The 21,695-nt window shown below is 37.4% G+C and overlaps 1 protein-coding gene across 4 annotated transcripts in view; it reads right to left on the bottom strand.

Moving 5' to 3' along the window:
- The window catches only part of DLC1 (DLC1 Rho GTPase activating protein), a 322,808-nt gene that overhangs the window by 257,446 nt on the left and 43,667 nt on the right, over nt 1–21,695 (bottom strand). Inside the window, exon 3 of one of the 4 annotated variants that reach the window (XM_087814132.1) lies at nt 5,057–5,173. The exons of the other annotated variants lie outside the window; for them this stretch is intronic. Within the exon in view, the coding sequence (XP_087670258.1) occupies nt 5,057–5,173 (117 nt within the window). The remainder of the gene's footprint in view (nt 1–5,056; nt 5,174–21,695) is intronic. 4 annotated transcript variants of the gene reach the window in all.

The raw sequence follows: 21,695 nt of genomic DNA, 5'->3' as shown, positions 1-21,695 counted from the left end.
CATGCTTAATATTCCAAGCAATTGTTAAGTAACAGTCAATTTTTAATAAAGAAATTAAAGCTATTACATATATAAACATTTAACATTAACTGTCAAGCAGTAGACATTTAACAAACGACTTCCCTCTTATTTTCTAAGTATCAATAGCATTTTAAAAATTATATATTGCTATGTAGATGTGAAGGTTTTTTATTAGCTGCATTAGCATCAATTTCAGTGGTAATTGCATACCAATATGTATATCTTATTTATATGAATACTTACTTTTATATCATAATAAATATTTTTTCTTCGTATCTCAGATAAAATTCTTCTGACACACTCTCTATATTCAAATGAACCTCAATCTCAGTCTTTTTGCCTGATTTGCTCTCACTGTGTGCCATCTTTGTTTTGAGGATCATAGAATTTAAAGCTCGAAAGAGAACATGAGACCATTTAGAGTATCTTTCTCTTTAAACAGATAGGACAACTGAGGCCTGGGAGACGCTTCTTAGTGAGGACAAGGTAGGTTTAAAAATTCACAGTTTCTCCTTTCAGATCTGTGCCCCACCATTTTTCTATGTACCTAGAGTCTCATAGGGATTCCTGAATTAATAATGTCTAAGTCTGTATGTTTTTTTCCTTCTCTTTAAAAATTACCTATATTTGCGGCTCCCCCTGGGATTTAGGCTCTATTGTAATGTTTCTTGTCGTATCATAGATTTTTCTTAGATTCTGCCACTTTCAAGTATTCATTACTGTGACTTTTGTCTGATGCAGATGTGGTTCAAACTTTAATTTGTATTTCAGTACTTCTTGCTATGTGCTTTGATTCCACACTCCCTGTGCTATTCTTTCACGACTGTGCAATGTGGTGAGTAGCTCTCCACTTCTATTTTTGTCTGCCCAGTTCAATGCCCCCCCCGTATAGGTAAGGTCCTAGATATCCAGCTGTTTTCTTCAAACTTCTATCAGCTATCAATGCATTGCCCCCTCCCGTCAAGGTATTTTTATATTCCTCTGTCAATTTCTAGCCCTTAGGGACCTGTCCCAACACTGGACTGTTCTGTTCTAGCCCTGCGGCTTCCCACACATGGACAACAGACCCAGCCCTTGAGTATCACTCCAGTCTCCACCCATTTCTCCCTTCAAACATGCATCACTATTCTAGTGAATGCAACATAATTTCACACCAGTTGTTCCTAATTGTATAGAATTGGATTTTCTTAACATACTTAAAGATTATACAGATCATTCTTGATATGTTTCTGTCTCTGTTAGCTGGAAATCTATGCTACTCTTCAGCTCAGAATTCACCTCTTTTCCCACTCCCTGTGGAAATATCAGATTCATTCCCCAGAGCATAATTTATTAGTCATTCTCTCTCTATGACTCCTTTCTTATTTCCTTTTCTCCCAGAATTAAACAATTCTTTTCCACTGCACTCATAGGCCCCTATTCTCTTAAAGTCATTTTCTTGAAAAAATTGTGAGCTTTTGGGGTCAGGAATAAATCTATTACCTTTAAATTATATGCTTTTCTCTTGAGCCTTTTACAATTTCTGCCTTTGCTACAAAGAAATTCAATTTTGGAATAACAGCTTCTTATGCTTCTGCCCTTCTCATAGCACCTAATAAATGTTAAGTCCATGGTGATCACTAGATATACTGACTGCTTGACAACCTGGCCAGAAATCCCATAGCAGAGTTCCCAGTTTGGTCCCAGACAGACAAAACCCATGTACAAGTGACTTTTTGGGAACAAGCTAATATGATTAAAATTGAGGGCATTTAGTTTTTCTTGTTAGTCTTTTCATCTAATTTCAGTCATTTCTAGGTCATTGTATGGGTGTGAACTGGTGCTGAAAGATAAGGTGGTGAAAGAGAACAGGAATGGCAGATGCAAACCCACCCATGGGGTACAGAAACCCCAGGATGAGAAATCCGTCACTGGCAAGAGATACCGTGTGCTCTACTTTCATCATAAATTCGTTTCAAGCACACACATGGGCCCACTTTACTATTCTCCTAATTGATATCTGAGAACTTTAGGGGGTTTTTATTTGAGATTTTAATAGATGTGACTTGAGAAAAATGAATAATCAAAATTGAATAAATCTGTGAAATTCTATTTTCTATGATACTTACTTTCCAGAATTCTTTACTAAAGAATTATATTATTTGCATATTGAAGGCTTTGAGAATTCGTGAAGTAAATAAAGTTATATAACTTTTAAAAACTAAACATTTCTCATACATATCTGAGCCTGAAATGCTTTTATCTACTTGTCTGTTTTTCATAGAACACTAGTTGGAGGAACGCTGACCAACCACTCCAGGGTGACTTGAGTTCAGAAGAAACATACACCCCAGGAGACTGTGGGATGCTCTCTTTCCATCTGTTATGCCTCTGAGAGGTAAGAAACAAGTTGTGCAGACGGATTTCCTACAGGGTGGCCTTCCAAGTAGAAATGACCCCTGAAGAACTCTCTAGATACTGGCCATAGTTAACTGCTGAAGCAAATCAATTTTAATAAAGCAGTGCTTTTCAGACTTTAATGGGCATACAAATAACCTGGAGATCTTGTTACAGTGCAGATTCTGATTTAGTAGGTCGGGAATGGGACCTGAGGTTCAGGATTTCTAACAACTCTATGGCGATACTGATGATGCTGGCCTTTAGAAAGTTGCAAGGCAGTGGAATGCTGACAAAGTGGACAAGACCACTGAGCCATCATGGACCCCAGCCCCATTATCATTCCCGGGAGAGAACTTGTGCTCCCGAAGCAGGGCATGCTGGGATAAAACAGGGTTGGAGGCCGAGGTTCTGCAGGCCATGTGGTTGTTTGGGCCCAGTTCTCTCTCTCTCAGAATCTGATCTCTGTTCCAGCTGGCTCACAATGTCTCACACTTGAATGACAGGCAGTGGTGGAACTGCATGCCTGCTCCCAGTCCTATCTGTGTGTTCCCTAATATATGCCATTCCAGAAAGTCGATAAGTGCTCTGCCTGGTCATTTGCTGATGTTTATCTGATAGTCTAGTAAAAATTTTCTGAGTAGAGTGAAAGGAGAATTGGGAAGTTTAAGAAATTAGGAAATAGGTTAGGGGAAAACTGCTCATACTGTTCTTCAAAAGGTCCTCATACCAGGACCCTAAGCCATCAATCCACACTCACAATCCTCTTCTGCAACCCAGAGCTCCTAGGCTCACCAGGTATAGTATCTTCCTTAGCCTACTCATATGCCATGCTAAGATCCTCCTTCATGCAATGGCACAGACTGTCCATCCATATATTTCCTTTCTTTATAATTCTTATCAAATCTGGGTCTAGCACAAGCTCTGCCTTCTTTATAAAACCTTCCCTAATCACCCCGAAGCACACATTACAACATAACCTGCCTAGTACTCTTTGTTACTTATTCCATTTCCAACATTCTTGTCTCACAGTTACACTTTAGGTTCTGAGAACAGGGGGCATATCTTATTACTATTATGCAAATAATTTTTTTTTCTTGTTTTTTGCTTCTCTAGGCTCTCCCATTTTCTAGTTTCATGCTTGTGGGGAGCAAAAAACACTTACTTCTCTGAGGACCTAGCTCATTTTTTGAAATACAAACATTGGAATAATTTGTGGTTTTCAAATTTCTTAAAGACAAAACCATTTCTTCAAGGAATATATTACAAAGGAAACTAGTATATGGAGGAGGTCAGAGTACACTCTGGTAGGGCTGCAGGGTTACTTCGATCAATAGTTCTCAAATTAGAGAATGCATAGGAGTTACCTGGGGAGTTAATTGGAAATGCAAGCTTCCCTCTCCCCTGCAACTGAGATTCTGATCCAACAGGCGTGTCTGAACATTTAGATGGCATTGTGATGTGGATGCCATGGAGAGAAGGGGGTCATCTGATAGACAGTCTCTGAAGAGAAGATACAGAAATAAAAATATCTGGGCAGATAAAAGGCAATGGCTTCCCAAATTAGTGTAGAAAATGAGTCCAAAGAAATAATTTTTTACTGTATCTTAGAAATTCATAGGTAACATTTTATCACAGCTCTTGTATTTGTCTATTTAAAGTTAGTAGTTTTCTGTCTCCCTATCAAATTTTCTTGTTAAAAATAATGAAATATCTATTTTTTGGAAAGCATTCCTAGGTTGACATTTCATGAAAATGACAGAGTAAATTAAAATTGAGGTCTATCATCACATAGTTTCAACAGGCTACTAAATTTGACCCAAATAAATCTATTTCCACACATGTTATTTTAATCAACTGAACAGTATTATGTTAAAAATGATACCTAACTAACTATAGTCAGCTTCATAGCAAGTATTTATTGCAATTCTTTGGCTATAAGCAAATGCTTGTAGGAGATACTAAAAAAAAAAAAAAATGTCCGTGGGAATTGTGATCTAGTTTAGAATCAAAACACACCCAAGAAAAATTACTGTGAAAAATTATAGAACAATATATCGCCAATGACTAAATGATATCATACATCTTATATGCACTCATGCTAATAGGAAAGTTAGAATTCTCATTTTGATACTATAGCTTTGTAACTCCTATACACACAACACGGTTCTTGCATACAACCTCAGTTGTGCACGAGAGGGAAGCTTGCATTTCCAAATAACTCCCCAGGTAACTTCTATGCATTCTCTAACTTTGAGAACTATTAGATTGAGGTAGGGACTTTGGCCTCATGTTGGAATTATGTAGAGGGCTTTATAAAATAAAGATGCCTAGGTCCCACCTCCAGAGAGTCTAATATAATTGTTCAGGAGTATGGCCTGAGTATTTGGATTTTTAAAAGAACTAGAATTACCTTCTATGTAATTCTAATGTTTAATCAAGGTTAAGAACCACTTATACGGTCATGCAAGCATCAGGTAGCATTTACTTATGTATCACTAAAAATGAAAGCTATTAAAAACAAATGGAGATTTAACCTTTGGATTACTGGAGACGTGTTTCAAAATTTTTTCTTCGCTAAAAAAAAAAGCAATGTTTAAAGTCAATATCGAGTTTGATCTTTGCTTTACACCATTCAAGGCTTGAAAATCTCCCTCACCTGAAGGAAGAGATGTGAGTAATGAAGAGCGTTAAGTGCTTCAGTGAAAAGACATGAAAACGATAAAAATGATGTTTTTCTTTTAAAGTTTGGCAGCTGGGAGACGGCTGATGAGATCTGTAAGAGTAAAGAATCACCATAGTGTAAACAGGAGGCAAGAAAATGAAAACGATAGTCAACTGGCCTTACAAAAACTGGGCGGAGAATTAAAGTGTTCAAAATAGCTGCTATGTGGTTGCACACGTTCCTCCCCCCCCCCCCCCCGCCTTGCCTTTCCTTCTTCTCCTTTTTCAAAGGAGAGACTAAATCTAATTTTTAGTAAATTGAAGAGAATGAGCCAGTTTAGAAGAAAAAATTGTTGGGGAAACAGTTTCGGGAGATCGATGGAGCCAGGCTGCTGCGGAGGCAAAGAGATGGGCCCGAGCCCAGGGGAAGGTGTGGGCTGCGAGAGGGCAGGCTTCCCACTCCAGCAAGGCGGAGAGAACGGCTTTGCAAAAAGGCGCGCACAGCTGCGGCGAGAGGGCGGGAACTTGAAGGAATTATTTGACCCGGGACTCCATTTTTCTTTTCTTTGGAAACAAACAAAGCAAAAAGAGGCAGGTTCCTGTGCTGAAAGTGTGTGAGGGTGCCCTGGAACAAGGGCGAGCCGTAGAGCCCGGGGGACGTGGGAGACAAACCCCGGGGTCGCCCGTCCAGGGGGTGCGGGGCGTCCCACCCCCGCAGAGGAGACTCCTAGGACGAAGGCAGCGCCCGCCAGGAAAAAGCCTGCGTTCCGGCTTCACTGCCCGAGCTCGAGCGCCGCGGGTGTGAGCAGTTACAACCACGCCTGCTTCTCGGGCTACCGCCTCCCCTTCTCCGCGGGGGACGTCCCCGGCCCGGCCGACGCCCGGAACCGCAAATGCTGCCAAACGGTGCTTTCCCCTCGGCCTGCACGCCTGTGGTGAAGTGTCACTTACGGACTGGGCACAGCTAGAGATGAACAACAACTGATAACAAAATACAACAATTATAACAACACACTGCACTAAAAGCTACGGGAGTGCCCTCTCTCAAAACATCTTAGTGCGCTGTACTCACTTTTTCACGCAAAGGCAGCGCTTTACGCGGTTTCTTTGGCCTGAGTTGCGAGCGTCACTGCTCTTGCGCTCTGGGGCGGTTGTTAAGTCAGATGAGGGTGAGGGGAACACGGGCACTGGGACCCCGCCCACACCCACCTAACGGGGCACCGCCGCCATGCGCCTAGCGGGCGGGAGCGCCTGCAGCCTGCCACGCCGGGCAGAGGGGTGAGGCCCCTCCGCAGCGAGAGGAGCAGAAAGTCTCGAGATCTCCTCTCGAGATTTCCTCACGAGATTTCCTCACGAGATTTCCTCACGAGATTTCATCACGAGATTGCATCCCGCTACTCAGAGCGGGGCACGATTGAAAGCTAGTGGACTGTTTATTTCTGGAATTTTCCACCTAAGTTTGAACCACGGGTGCCCCTGGAAACAGAAACCGTAGGTAAGGGGGGACTACCGGAATTGTCAAATATCTAAACGGGAAATCCAATGATAAGTTGCAAGACTAGTTATTTTATTTTTTATTAATTTTTTTAAAATAAATTCTTTGAATGCATAGTCTTCACTCATTTATTTTTTTCAGATTCTAGTCAGGTGTCTTTATTTTTCCTGTTCAGTTCTTTGCCAGGCTTTTTTTTTTAAATTTGTGTTTATTGTTGAAAGCGTTACAGGTGTCCCTGGCGTTCCCGCCCCGCCGCCCGCCGCCCGCCCCGCGCTGTTGTGCGTCCGTGGGTCATGCGGATACGCACATGCAGTCTTTGGTCAGTCTCTCCCCCTCTTCCCTCTGAAGTACTTCAGTCTGTTGATTGGTATTATTATTTTTTAGAGACAGGAAGGGGAGAGAGACAGAGAGAAACATTGATTGGTTTCCGCCTGCACAAGCCCCAACCGACCGGGATCAAATCTCAAAGTGGCAAATCACTGATTATTGTTTTATCTAGAAAACTGTCGGGTTGAATGAGATTATGCAATTACATGCAGGCTGTTATCTTCAATTATGTATATGATGTCAGGGTACTTTGGTTTTATAAATTTTACAAGTCATGCTCTGTTAATTGCAAAATATATATATGTGTATATATCTTCTGGGAACAAATACTAAAAATAATAATGGTTTCCCCAATTACTCTGTGTTCATTGGAGGGAGAAGGAAAAGGAATCATGGATTTGATGACAAACTCTAATTTAATTTTGTAGTTTTACAAATGAGGATAAAGTTCCAGATGCTTTCATAACTAGGTAGCAACAGAGTTGAGATTGAATGATGACTTCTAAGCCACTGCTCTTGTTACAAAATAGATCTCCATAATTCAAGGCGTGACTCCTCTAGATTTTAAACATATGTATTGGAAACCAGTAATTTTAGCTTCCCATTCTCATCCCACAGATTTATTAGCATTATCTCTGCAGCTGTAAAAATGTGCAGGCCTAGGAGTAAATAATGAGAATGTATTGAGAATGTGTGTGTGTGCGTGCGCACGCACATATGCACATGGTTGTGGGCATAAGAGAGACTGAGAGACAGAAGGATGGTGTGGCTGAGGACTTCCGATGGGCATTTGCAGGATGAAATTGAATTCCCTTACTGTTGTGATATTGTATCAGCTGAATAATTATTGAGTATCTGTGGTATGTAAAACACCATATTAGACTTGGGGCAGGTATAAAAAATATATTTTTTAAGACTTGGGAATTCAAGATATAATTACTTCATCATTTAATAAAAACAAATAAATATGTGATAAATTGTCAAAGTGGGGTTTAGTGAGCTGGACTGGAGTGAGGTTTATTTAAGACAAAAATCACGTGTTTTCTCTGTTTTCTGTAGAAAAATCTAACCATTTATGGAATTTATATTTGAATTTTTAGGCTGCTTTATTGGATATAAAAAACAAACAGGCATGAAATATAGATCAGAGAGTAAGTATTCTTTTTATTGCACACTTAGACATGGTCTTAGGTAGCTGAATGTTTTAATATACATTATTGTGGTAGTTGAGTTGTGTTCCCCAAAAGATGTCTTCAAGTCTTAATCCCTGGTACCTGTGAATGTGCCTGTATTTGGAAATAGGTTCTTTGTAGGAGTAATCTAGTTAAAATGAGACCATATTGGATTAGCGTGGGCCCTCATCCAATGACTGGTGTCCTTAGACAAAGAAGGACATTGGGACACAAACACAGACACAGAAAGAAGACATGATGACAGAGGCAGAGAGTGGAACGATGCATCTTTAAGACAAGGAACACCAAGGGTTGCTGACAACCACCAGAAGCTAGGAGAGGCCAGAGGAAATTCATCTCTAGAACTTTCAGAGGGAGTGTGGTGCTCTTGACACCTTGATTTTAAACTTCTGGCCTCCAGAAATGCGACAGTAATCTTTTTTTGTTTTAAGCCATGCAGTTTGTGAGACTGTTATGCAGCTTTAGGAAACTAATGCATGCATTTTCTGATACCCTACCAAAGGAGAGGAAATGTGAACTTTACCAAGAAAGAGACATAGACAAGGAATTTTAGAGCTTTAGTACAACTTTCTCAGTTATAAATGAGGAACTTTAGGAGTATAGAGATAACAGTTACCTTCCCCAGTGATTAATGGGAAGCGGGAGCCAGAATCCAGGTATCTTGGTGCCCATTCTATAATTTTTTTTTTCTATTTTGTCCAAATGTATGTAGGAAACATGTGCTCTATAGAGATAAATTGGAAAAAGAAACTACTTCTACTCCTGATTTTGCCTTATTATATGATTTTTAGCAGGTTTTATGCTTTTATGGAAAATAACATTATATCAAATTTCACTGTCCAGTATTCAGTTACCTATCAGGGCTAATCCTTGAAATGAGAAACCATGTCAGTACACCAAAAGGACTGGCCCTATTTCAATCTTCATTATTTTCACTTTTCCAGACTTGCCTATAAAAACAGATTCTTAGATTTTTTAAGAAATATATCATTGTCTGGACAATTGGGGCTTTACGAATTTAAAAGTTCCTTTAGGAGTTACTAAAAAACTTTTCTAAAGCAGCTTTAAACACAGAGCAACTGGACAATGCGGAAAACAGACAAGCTAAAGAGGAAATCGTATTTTCCCAGAGCTCTGTTCCATTGCTCTGTTTTGTAAGATCTAGTGCCACGTAAAAGTCATGTTGCTCTAATGACTTATTTATTTGACACCTTGCCAAAATGCATAGAATATTTTTTGAAAATCACATACTACCGGAAATGTGAGAATGTATTTAGTCACTGGATATTCACAGATTTGAGGCTTGGAAAAAACACACCTCTCCTTATATATTTGTACTTTCTGGGGGGAAAGTAGGGTGATGTCACCCAGCTGTTGTGTAAAAAGGAGACTGAGGGTTCCCTGTGTAAAATACTCTATAAAAATCTAATTTCTAAAAATATATATTAAAATGCAAATTTGGAGACAATATATTTTCATTTATAGTCACAGAATTTTTGAGGTGATCATCTCCCGGCATGAGCCCTAAAACATTAAACTAGTTTTCAGTCATCAGCCAGAGATTTCCCACAAGCTCTGATGGCCCACTGAACTTCTACTCTGTCCTCAAAATTCACAGAGCTTTCACTTCTCTTTGCCCTCCTCCTCTTTTCAGTGCTATTCCTACTGTTTCTCAAGTTGACAGTTTGGACTTGAAGGCCGTAGAAAACAGACTCAGTTTCCCCTTGAATGAAAACATTAATCAAGGTGGAGCAAAAATAGGGGGAAGAAGATGAAGGAGCAATTGTATATTTTAGGCCTGTTGCCTGATTTTCATTAGAAATGCTGCTGGCTTTCTTTCAGGTCTACATCAATTTCCTATATTTCCGGGACATGCTGGTGGATATTTTTGTCAATTGAGTATCTTTTGAACAGTGAATATGTCTTTTATATTCTTATAGTCAAAACACAGATTTCTATCTTACACATGATCTAAGCCAAGTGAATCATTTTCACATTAAGTAATAAGGTCTCGTTTCCCATGATTAATTTTATGTTTATATCTTTCGACAAATCACATCAGCACACATGCGTGACCTCATTTAATGGCTATGCCTGAGGCTTAGAAGGTCCACATGCTTACGTATAGCAAATAATATTGTATCACTCTGGTAACTAGCTCTTGGGGACCACTGTGTAGACTATCTTTTGGAGGATGGTCTGGGTGCAGATGACTGTTTTAAACTCCCAACCTATGAAATTCCCTGCCAGCAAACACTATCAGGTCATAAATGTGGTACAAATTGATTCAGATAACAGAATCAGGAGGCTGCCTGGGATCTCTAAAGGCCATTTGATACCGAGGCAGCTCCTCAGCAGAGTTATGCCTGCTTCAGACAAATGGATGCCCGATCTGATTTTAAAACTGTCCAGGACACTGAGTAATTTCGAGATTCTTAAAGTCCCCAGGAGCCCGGCTGGCAAAGCTCAGTGATTGAGCATTGACCTAGGATTCAGGAGATCACAGTTTGATTTCTGGTCAGGGCACATGCCCGGGTTGCGGGCTCAATCCCCAGCAGGGGGCATACCCATCAATGACTCTCCCATCGATGTTTCTCTCTCTCCCTCTCCCTTACTCTCTGAAATATATATATATGAAGTCCGCAGGAAGAATGAACTTCTTAATAATTTATGTTACATATTGATTTGCTCTTAGCTATCATATAAAATTGACCTTTTTTTCCATCTTCAATATTTTTATCTAAAGCAGTAGTTCTCCATCTTGGTCACACATTAGAGACATTCTGGAGAGCTTTAAACAAACAGAACACGGATACTCAAACCCACTCATCAAAGTAAATCAGAATCTCCTTGAGAACTATAGTGCTGGTATTTCTAAAAGCTGCTGAGGACATTTTAATGTGCTACCAGATTTGAAACCACTGCTCTAAAAATGGCCATTCCTGGTGACAGGCATTTAAATCTTATGGTAGAATAAGTATCATAGTTTTTGTTTGTTTGTTTGTTTTTTAATCCTTGCCTGAGGATATTTTTTCCATTGCTTTACAGAGAGTGGATGGGAGAGAGAGAGAGACAGAGAGAAAAATCAATATGAGAGACACATTGATTGGTGGCCTCCTGCACGTGCCCTCACCTGACCTCGCCAGGGATTGAGCCTGCAACCCTTGGCTGGAATCGAACCCCAGACCCTTCAGTCCGTGGGCAAACCACTGAGCCAAACTGGCTAGGGCTTTTGCTGGTTTTTAAAATTCGAAATTGCCCTACTTCATTCTTAGTTGTCTCTCGAGTCAGTTTTCAACAAAACAGCAGGGATGATTGTCTTAAAACAAGTCAGTTCATGTTACATCTCTAACTCGTAACAATTCAAAGGCTTCCTATCACTCAAAATCCACATTTACTGTGGCTGAGAAGCTGTGATCTGGCCTATCGCTATGACCACATCTCCTTCCATTCATGCAGTTCTCAGATCACTCTCCTCCCACTGCTTTCCCGGTGTTTTTCTAACACGCCAAGTTGAGTGCCTCTGCCAAGAAAACTCTTCCCAAGGTTTTCACAGGCTGGCTTCCTCACTTTTTCATGTCTCTCTATGCTTAAATGTCATCTCTGAATACAGACATGACTTTTCCAAACAGTCACCTCCCATCCATGATTACACTCCATCCACTTAACCTGACTCATCCCATTTAGCAAAATACACACAACACCCTTTGAAGCCAGAGGCCAGCAAACCTTTTCTATAAAGGCCCAGAGAGCAAATATAGTAGGCTTTGCACGTCATATGGTCTCTGTCACAATTACTCAACTCTGCTGCTATAGTGCTAAAGCTGCCACAGACAATATGTAAACAAATGAATGTGACTAAGTTCCAATAAAACTTTATTTATAGAAACAGGCAGAAAGATTTGGCCTGTAGGCAGTAGTTTGCTGACCTTTGCTGTATAGGTGAGATTCTTCCACATATTTGGGTTTAGGTACTGTATTTTCTGTTACTGGTGCAACATTTTCCATTGAAAAAATCCAAATTAATAATGCATGTGAGTGTAAATTAGCAAACTTCAAATGCAATTCGTATTTGGGCCAGTCCTGGTGTTCTTTCCAATTCTAATAAGAGCATATACTTTGTAGGCTCTTTTTGAGTCAAAATCTTTGAGAGATAAAACCTGAACTTGCTCTCCAGTGCTTTGGGGATCTATAGTAGATCTGACATCAAAAGACTTCAGCTAGTTGTTTGTGATGTCACAGAAAGAAGTGTTACATCACCTTCTGAGTACTATTAACCAGCTGCCAGAACATCCTGTGGTGCCTCTGTCTTTTCTAAGTCTGATTATTATGTGAAAGAATGTCTTTCCCTTCATAATTCATCATTGATGAGGAAAATTATGACAGCTCTAAACATAATCATGTGGTAGAAATGATTTTTTCTGGACTATCAGCTCTTTGAACTTAACTCTAAGAATATCCTTCCCAGCATAAGGATGAAATAAAAATAGTTCAATGTTCCTTAAAGTGTATTCCACTTATCATTAGTTCTGCAAGATGCTAATATGTATTAGGATGGAAAAAGCCTTTGGTCAAATAAATTTGGAAAATACTAGTTTCTTTACTGCAGGATTTTTAGAACATCCATGGCTACTTTGATCCATTATGGGTGTCCAAGAAAATTCATATATACTCTAGCTGAAGTTTATTCACTTTTGATCATAGAAACTGAGTGTATCTTGGAGAAATAGGGTTCCATAGAATCTGTCTTGAGAAAAACAAATCCTATGCCCACTTAAAAGGTAATAACCTTGGAGGTTTCCTTGGTGTTACTAGACGAGATCGGGCGTGTTCAGGGTGGTATGGCTGTAGACTTCCTTGGTGTCATCAAATTTCACAGATGCTACTGATACAAACTGCTTTGTTTATTATAATTATTTGAAAACATGTTAGTAAACAAAAGTAGAAATCTAATGTAGTTTGCCTATAAAAATCTCAGTGTTCCTGTCTCAGCTCTGGTTGATTGGTTATATATCTCAATCTAATATCTTTAAAGAGTAATATTGCTTTCTACATATTTAAAATTTTAGTATAATGTTTTAGGAACCCTGCTCATTTTTTCTGAGATGAAGCAGCTAGTTCTTTTTCCATGTAACAGAGAAATATTTCAAAGTAAGCCATAATAGTGAATCCTAAAAAATAAAACTCAATGAGAGAGTAAGACTTTAGACAAAAAGTACTCCAAAGGAATACTGCAACTAGTGGAGGAACACCAGTGAACTTAAAAAGACAGGACGAGTAATACCGACCTCTTTTTAGCAGGAATTTCCTTTTCCCTTTACTACCTCGCTTTGTACAGAGCTATTCTGTCCTTATTTATGTCTGTGTTTATGCTCAGAAATACTTTTCAAGAACACTTTTTCCCCCACTTCCTTGGAAAGTAAAATCTAATGATATGTGATATTAACAGTGAAGCAGTTCAAACTTGAAATATATCTTGGGCTAATTCCACCAAACTACTCTTATGAAGAATTTCATTCATCTTCAGATTATCCCATTCATAGATATATCAGTCCAACGTTTCAAAAGAACATACACATGCTGATTCCTAAAGTGTGGTAAAAAGGATACTTAAAACATAAATAGATATATTATGCTTAGGAAAGATTTATTAGGAATAATGAATCTAAGTAGGACAAAAGCAAGATATAAAAAAATATACATATGGAAAAAGTTAAAAATAAAATTATTTGCTTGATATTTTCCAGATAACATTCATGTAATTGGTGATTTCTCAGTACCTTTATTTTAGAGTGGTTCTTATAGAGCTTCTGTTGAATCAGCATCAGTAAAAGTGGGAGGAAAAAGGCAGCAACTACAGTATTTAAGCTATGTGGAAATCAAAGCCTGTCTCCAAGATGGTGGACTGATACGGGACTTAATTGACTTAAAAAGCAGTGGGATCTGATAAACCGAAATGCAATGCAAAGCATCTTCCTTGCCTTGAATGCAACAGACAGCAAACTGGAAGTAGATTTCTACTTAAGGCTATTATTTGTAAAGTTGACTATGAAATTTTCAAATGTGAAACACTCCCTGAATTAAAGAAATTACTCAGTCCACAAATTCCACATAAAAATGGAAGGACTGGAACACTCATGTACAAAGTCATGTATTCTCCAAACTCCATATTTAAAGAAGCAAAGAAGAAAGGCAGGAAGGCAGGAGGGCAAAAAGGGAGGAAGGAAGAGGGGAATGGAAGAGAGAGCAGAGAGGAGTAAGGAGAGGGGGGTTAAGGGGGGAAAGGACTGAGGGAGGGAGGGCGAGAGGGACTTCGTTAACAGCTTCACGATTTGCTCTTATTGCCTGCTCTTGGTATTTTTCCACTTATGTCCAAGAGTCAGTAGGAAGTTGGCCATAGATTGCTATATTTATTACATTTTTAACCAAGAAGAGAAAGCAGAATTATTTTGGAGGAGAGGGGGAGGGTAAATGAGTGATTTGTAGAAGGAAGCAGGAAGTTCTAGGCACAAACACAAGCCTGCATTTCTGTGAGAAAAGCACAAATACATAGTCTAGATCTTCACAGAACCTGTAAACCTGAGAACAAAGCAACAGCTGCAGAGCCTGTAATATTTGACTTTCCATCCTAAACCCAAAGGTATAAACATAGGCACAAAGTAAGGAACCACTGATTATTAAAGCTGTCACACAGACAGCCCAAAGGAGCAGAACATCTGGTTAATTCCACAAAAGCCACAGTAATGAGCAGAGACAGAATTAGTATCTATGACATGATGGTGACTACAGACTTAACTAGACATTATTGCAGGGAGGCCTCTTCCTTGAGTGATATCATCCTACCCTGAGGTATAACAGCTGGAAAAAAAAGGGAAACAAAATAAAATAACCCAGACATCTCTCTGTTTCTAGGTTAAAAGCCTGAGGAATCTGCATACTCAGCATCTAAGTTTTCCAAGGAGCTAAAATTAATTCAGCATGTCTATGTGCTACTGAGAGATACAAAGAAATGCATATTTCAAACCCTCATGCCCATATTTAGTATATTTCATTTCTAAGGAAGGCGTAGAGAATCCTAAGAAAAGAGTTATGAGTGGTTTAAGTCATTACCGAATCATATATAGGGTGTCCCCCAAAAATGTATACACACTTTGAACAATTATGAATTCCAATGAGTTAAGTCTGAAAAGAAAGAAACATCAATTGAGCTATCAGCTGTTAAAGTGTGTATACATTTTTTGGGGACAGCCTGTACTTGTTGACTGAAATAGTGATCAGACCATTGGTAAAATTGTTTTTATACACGTTGACTCCCTAAAGGGCTGTGGGAAAAGATTTAATAGTATATTAATAACAAATCAAAAAAATCACATCAAAACAAAGAACTGCCCTGGTAGAGTGGTTCAGTTGGTTGTAGCGTCATCCCATACACCTGCAAGGTTGCAGGGTTTGATTCCTGGTCAGGGCACATACCTGGGTTATGGGTTCAATCCCTGGTCGGGGTGCATCCGGGAGGCAACTGATTGATGTTTCTTTCTCCCTCTTTCTCTTCCTTCCTCTCGCTAAAAAAATCAGTGTAAAATATCTGCTGGTGAGGAATAAAAAAAAAAAGAAGCAAAGAACTTTTGACTTGTTCTCTAAAACTGAAAAATAAAAAATCCTAATGACTGGATAGCCCTAAATTAGCTTTACAGTGTTGAGTAAAAGAATGGTAAACTTCCCTCTGAAAAGAATAAAAAACAACACGGGAAATATTCCATAGTTGAGAACAAAGAAACATAAAAAATGATGGTAGAAAGTAATATTTACCTTCATTATAAATGCAATTTGTATCTTGCTCATCCTACTGTTGGGGTACAGCCAGGCAACAACCCTCAGGGAATGTAAAATGTATGATATAATGTAGTTCAGCAAAATTGTAGTAGAATTTAATCTCATGAAGAATATACTATCTACTTTGGGACATTAAAGTGTTTTACTTGTTCATAATTTGAGAAATTAAAAAATAACACATTTATTGTTTTAACCTCCTGATTTCCACAAAACATTACCAATGGGAAAAGCTGTTATCTGAAGCCATGGCCTGGGCATGTTCATTTAGGCAAGATTAAGTTTCAAATCATCAGACACAGGTGGCAGAAACCTTTGGTTTTATGCAAATTAAAAAAACAACAAGAAAAAACAAAAATCAGATAAAGAAAAAAAACCTAGGACTCAGTTTTCATGTCTCTTGTGATTTTAAAACACTTCTTTTACAGTGCTTGTGGTTCTAGCCTTCTCTACATTAACTAACATTTATACTACGAGTCTTCACTTATTGACAACTTTTCTCCCAAATGTCGATTTTTAGAATCAGTATGCAGTTCACTTTTCATCCAATTAAATGATCACCCTGGAAGTTGACCCATCTCCAATATTGAGATTTAAGTATATGCTGGTTTCTACTAACTATTTTCTGTGCATTCATTGAATTCTATGCATATCATGTAATTCTTGTTTTCTTGTTAGGTATATGATTTATGATACTAACTTTTTTTGTGACACTGAGTAATATCTATTGGGCATAAATTAAGTTTGATTTAGGAGAATGTGTGGTTGTAGAGAATTGGTTTGCCATACACGTTAAAATATTTCCTCCTCAATGACCAGATTCACTCAACCAGTAAGTGGTGGAGATGGGATTTTTGTCCAGACTATCTGATCCCAGAGTCTTTGCTCTTTACAACTTATCAATTCTATTTTAAAAAAGAAAAAAGAAAGTTGTTTACCAGACATTAGGTCTTTATTTCTTCTAGGTGATAAACATTACAATAAAATATTTTTCTTAGATTTGATCCATTTTGGTATACGCAGAGGATTGGCTGAGGCTTAAGTTACAAGATCATATGATAATTTTTTTCTAATATTTGCTGCTATTTTGGAGTGGAAGGTGGTGTTGTAATTGTTTATTTGTCTTTTATTTTAAATTTTATGTCTTTTTAGATAGACCAGCTAAATTGGTATTCCTGATTCTTTGAGAATCAGGAAAACTAGTATCAAACATTGAAATATCTTGCTTGTTTATTTAACATTTTTCAGAAAACATATATGCACACTCTATCAGGCTTTGAAAGATTTTAGAATGGTGCACATGTAAATCCTAAACTTGGTCCCCAGTACAGTGAAACGTGTGAAACTTAAAGTTCAGGGTATTGGCAACACGGACAACTAAATGTTAATACATTTTTGACTCTGAAAAGTTCAATTTTTGAAACAAAACTCATCCTGCAAAGTACTTCTAGTTTACTTGATCACCAACAGTAATTATGGCTGGACAGGCCTCTTCCCAGGTGACTCAGTTCCCTTTGCTCAGTCTATAGTATGTCACTGTGGGTATCTACTTGGAAAAGTGTGGTAATGAATCATGAAGTCCTGGAATAGAAATGTATTTTCAAGTTATATTTATGGGATTTCCTAGGATTAGCTCCCAAGAATATGTTCTCTCCTGTGTCTCCTAAAATGTCTCTTAGGAGTAGTAGCTACATTATCCCTACATTATGGCATCCATCCCTCCTTGATGGTGTTTAGTGTTTAATTTTTCCTATTCACTTCAGAAACATTCTTGATTTAGAACATTTTGGGGACAGATAATGTAGTTGTAATATATTTCCACAAATGTGCAATTGCAGATTTGGAAACAAGGGAAACACCATTTTTTATCTTTTATTTTTTAATTTTTATCATTTTCTGGTGCTAAGCAGGTTTGGGGGCATCTGTGTTTTCCTACTATGGGTTCCCTTTAGCTATTTTTTCTGAGGCCAAGATGAACTCAGACTACTGGGATCAGTTTGCAGGCATTTCATGGATTACTGAAGAAGCCAATTTAATGAGCATCTTGTACCTTACAAACCACAACCATTCCAGAGGTTAACCTTATGAGGCATTTAAGAAAAATCATCCCAGTATTGTGAAATAACCTAGAATTAGAGATCACTGGGCTTGACAAAGACTCTTTTTATGTAGAAATCTAAGTATACAGTTGGACTTAAGTAAATAATAGTCTTTGGAGATGTGGAGATTGGCACATAGCTCAGTTCCAATGAAGTTGACATACAATGAGAAATAGAGGTAACCTTTGCCTTTGCAAGGGGGCGAACAAGGAAGGATCACTTTGGAATTCATGGAACAATATTTCCAGTGTCAAGTGAGGGGTACTTTGTTTCTTTTAAAGAGGAGATTGTGTTGATATTTGTTTTAGTTGTCCCAAGAAGTGCAATTTTCAAACTTTAATTTTTACTGGCTATTAAATGTGTCATTGGTATACATCAGACAAGATTTAGAAATATGCCACAGGATAAGTGAATTCTGTGCTGTCCCTTGGCATGCTAGTCGCAAGTTGTGATGTGGAGTGAAAAAAAATCAAAATCTTGATCAAGAACATGGGGTACTAGCAACATGAGGAAAACTTTTCAACTTTGGGACAGCTATAATTTGTAATACCAGATTATAGGTTTTCCCAATTCTGTACTATTGTGGAAGTCTCTATAATATATGTGCCATTGGGATGGTCAGTTTTTAGCCCTTGAAACTTATAATAATTTATAGCTATTTTGATATTCTTATAAACTTGGGAAAACGTTTTTTAAAGTCAAAGGGAAAGTCTACAATGAAACATTAAAAATCAGATGTAATGAAACTTAGGTTTGTTTAAAAATAAAATCAGAATGAAAATTTAAGAAGTAAATGTATTTTTAACTGAAATTGTACACTTTATTTTGTGGACATTTTTTCTTTTTCTAGTATACAACTTAGTGATATTTTGATGACTTCATATTTTAAAACTGAAAAGTTTTCTTAAATCAGTCTTAAAAATTAGTGCTCATGACAAATTTGTTTTCAAATAAAATTATAACAATAAAAATAAAAGATATACACATTTATTTAAATTTTTAAAAGATAACTGTGATAAAGGAAAATGTAGAGTAAATGTATTTGACAAAACAAGGGTATATAATTATCTTTTGCCTGGTTTAGGTCACACTGAAGTTATTCACTATTTCTTTTCTTTTTTTAAAAAATGTATCTTTATTGATTTCAGAGAGAGGAAGGGAGAGGGACAGGGAGAGCTAGAAGCATCAATGATGAGAGAGTCATTGGTCAGCTGTTTCCTGCACGCCCCCCACCGGGAATTGAGCCCACAACCCGGGCATGTGCCCTGACAGGGAATTGAACCTCAATCTCTGGATCCTAGGTTGATGCTCAACCACTGAGCCATGACTGGCCAGGCTATTGACTATTTCTTAATCAGACTTTATTGATATTAAGCCTGACTTGTTTTCAGCTGAATCTAGTATCTAATTTTGTTTTAGAGTCTTTAGAAAAATTATATAAAAGATGCGATAAGACTACAGCCACATTTGAAGAAATATCTAATAAAAAAATTAGAGAATTTAATGTTTAAAATAAATAATTTTTCTTGATATATATATATTTCTTTATAAATCTATTAAAATTAAGTTAGTTAACTTCACAAAAATGTACCAGATCATAGTTATATCCATGTCTGCCCATAATTTGACTGACTGCAGTAGTTATATCTGTTCTAGAACTTAAGCATCACATAGTAAGAGTAAAAGGGCTACCCAACTCATGTCATTCTATGTATGGCTGGAGGAGATACTGAAACATTTTCTACTTGATATCAAAATATCCAGATATCCTCATGCCAAATTGATCATGTGACTTCTATAATTCACAAAATTCTTACTTTTCAATAATTTATTCCTTTCCAAATGAGTTCACAGTCATTGCCTCACTTTTTCTTCAAAATAACCCTATGAGGTAATTTAATCCTTATTTTAAAGAAGAACCAAGAAGTAGGTAAGCAACTAGCACGCATTACAATGAGTCTCTTGAATATTTTCACTAGAACCAAAAGATGAAATATTTACAAATTATGTACTTATTGATAAAAATAAAGAGGAATGTAATGTAATTATATATATGCAATTACTAAAACAGATTTGTTTTATCAAAAAGATTAATAGAGCAGAAAGTCATTTATAGATATTCCTGTTTTTGTTATAAGTATGAAAATAGAAATTTACAAATGTGTTAAATTTACTAATAAAAATGATGGCCCAGGGCATTTTGCTTTTTGTCAGATAGAAATGTTTACTAAGTCTAAGTCGAGGAGCCAGTTCATTGGTCTGTTTTAAGGAAGCGTATCTCACTGGAAATCTCATGACTATCCTCAAAAGAATTTATAGAAATGCCACTATCCTGGCTAGGTTTCTTTTTTATTCAACTTCCTATAATTTGAAACTCAATACTACTTAGCTACCATTGTAGAAATGTTATTTTATAGTTAAATTTAATTACAAAGATGCCTTCTTTACCTGCTAAAATATGTTAGAATATAAAAGATAATGATTTCTGCTTATTGTTTAAGGAAATAAATCCATTCTGAAGTTGCCAAATATGACTGCTTTCTTGTTTCTTCATGTCCACTTAGCTAACAAAATTGAGAACACACTGCAAAACCTTTCTTAGAATATTAAATTATCTTATTACATATGCCAAGGTTTCAAATCTTCCTCATGGTTGAATGGTAAAATTAAAATATCTTAATTGCCGCTATACTAGTATTCCTTGGAGATGGCAATTTAAAAAGAATGGTGAAAAAGGCAGAATTATTTTTTGGACTACGTGCAGTTTGGCTTGTTCATTGAGTTACAAAAAACAAATGTTTGTCCAACAAAATGCTGAGAATCGTGTCTCCTGGGAGACTTATACAGGGTCATAGTTTCGTGAGCATAAAAAAAAAATCTTGTAAAAGCAAACTAACATGAAATATGAGAAAGTAAAGAAGTGGTTAGGGAAAGACTTTGATTCTTTTGGTTGAAACATCTATTAAGAAAAAAAAGTTACTGTCTTCTTAAAGTACTATATTTTATATGCAAAACACATTTACAAATATATTATTTTCTTGAAAGATCATTTCCACCAAGTTCCTGAGAAGGCGTAGAGTAATGATCAAATTCCGGCAATGTTACAGAGAAGAAAGGAGTTAGACTTGATACAAAACTGCCTGACGAGTGCATAATGGAGAAGGGGGCTGTAAAAAGTTTTATTTGTAGAATGTCCAGTATTGGGAAAGATTGGTGGTGGGGGGGGTCCGTAGGTGGTAAAGATTATGACAGATAGACAAGCTCATCTCAGTAGGCCAGTGAGGTCTGTAAGGTAGGCAGGTGTTCTTTTTTTATTCCCCAGCAAGGAAACATGCTCAAGGAGAAGTGCTTTGACCTAGTTTTCAAAGTTAAGCACAAGGATCTTTTATTCTACCTGTTTACTTTCTGATAATGACCTTCTTCCATCAATTCATAAAGATTTTTCTAATATACTAGCTATAACATTTCCTGTAGCATTCAAGACATTTACTGAGTTTTTCAGTGTTGTCAAATACATACATAGAACAATGTAGCAACCCCATCCCAGCAAAATGAAATTTTAGAAGCATTGCCTGGCACCTCTATATAGTTTATAAACTTTTTTGGCTTTCTTATTCTATAGATGGTTCCTCTATGTTGTATTTCTCTACTGTTTCTGTTCACATTTCCCCTTCTCAATGATTTTTGCTT

This window comes from Miniopterus natalensis, chromosome 2 (genome assembly GCF_054644295.1).
Source record: "Miniopterus natalensis isolate mMinNat1 chromosome 2, mMinNat1.hap1, whole genome shotgun sequence".
Lineage (NCBI taxonomy): Eukaryota > Metazoa > Chordata > Mammalia > Chiroptera > Miniopteridae > Miniopterus > Miniopterus natalensis.
Note: the sequence above shows the minus strand (reverse complement) of the source record. Positions and strands in the feature narration are given on the sequence as shown.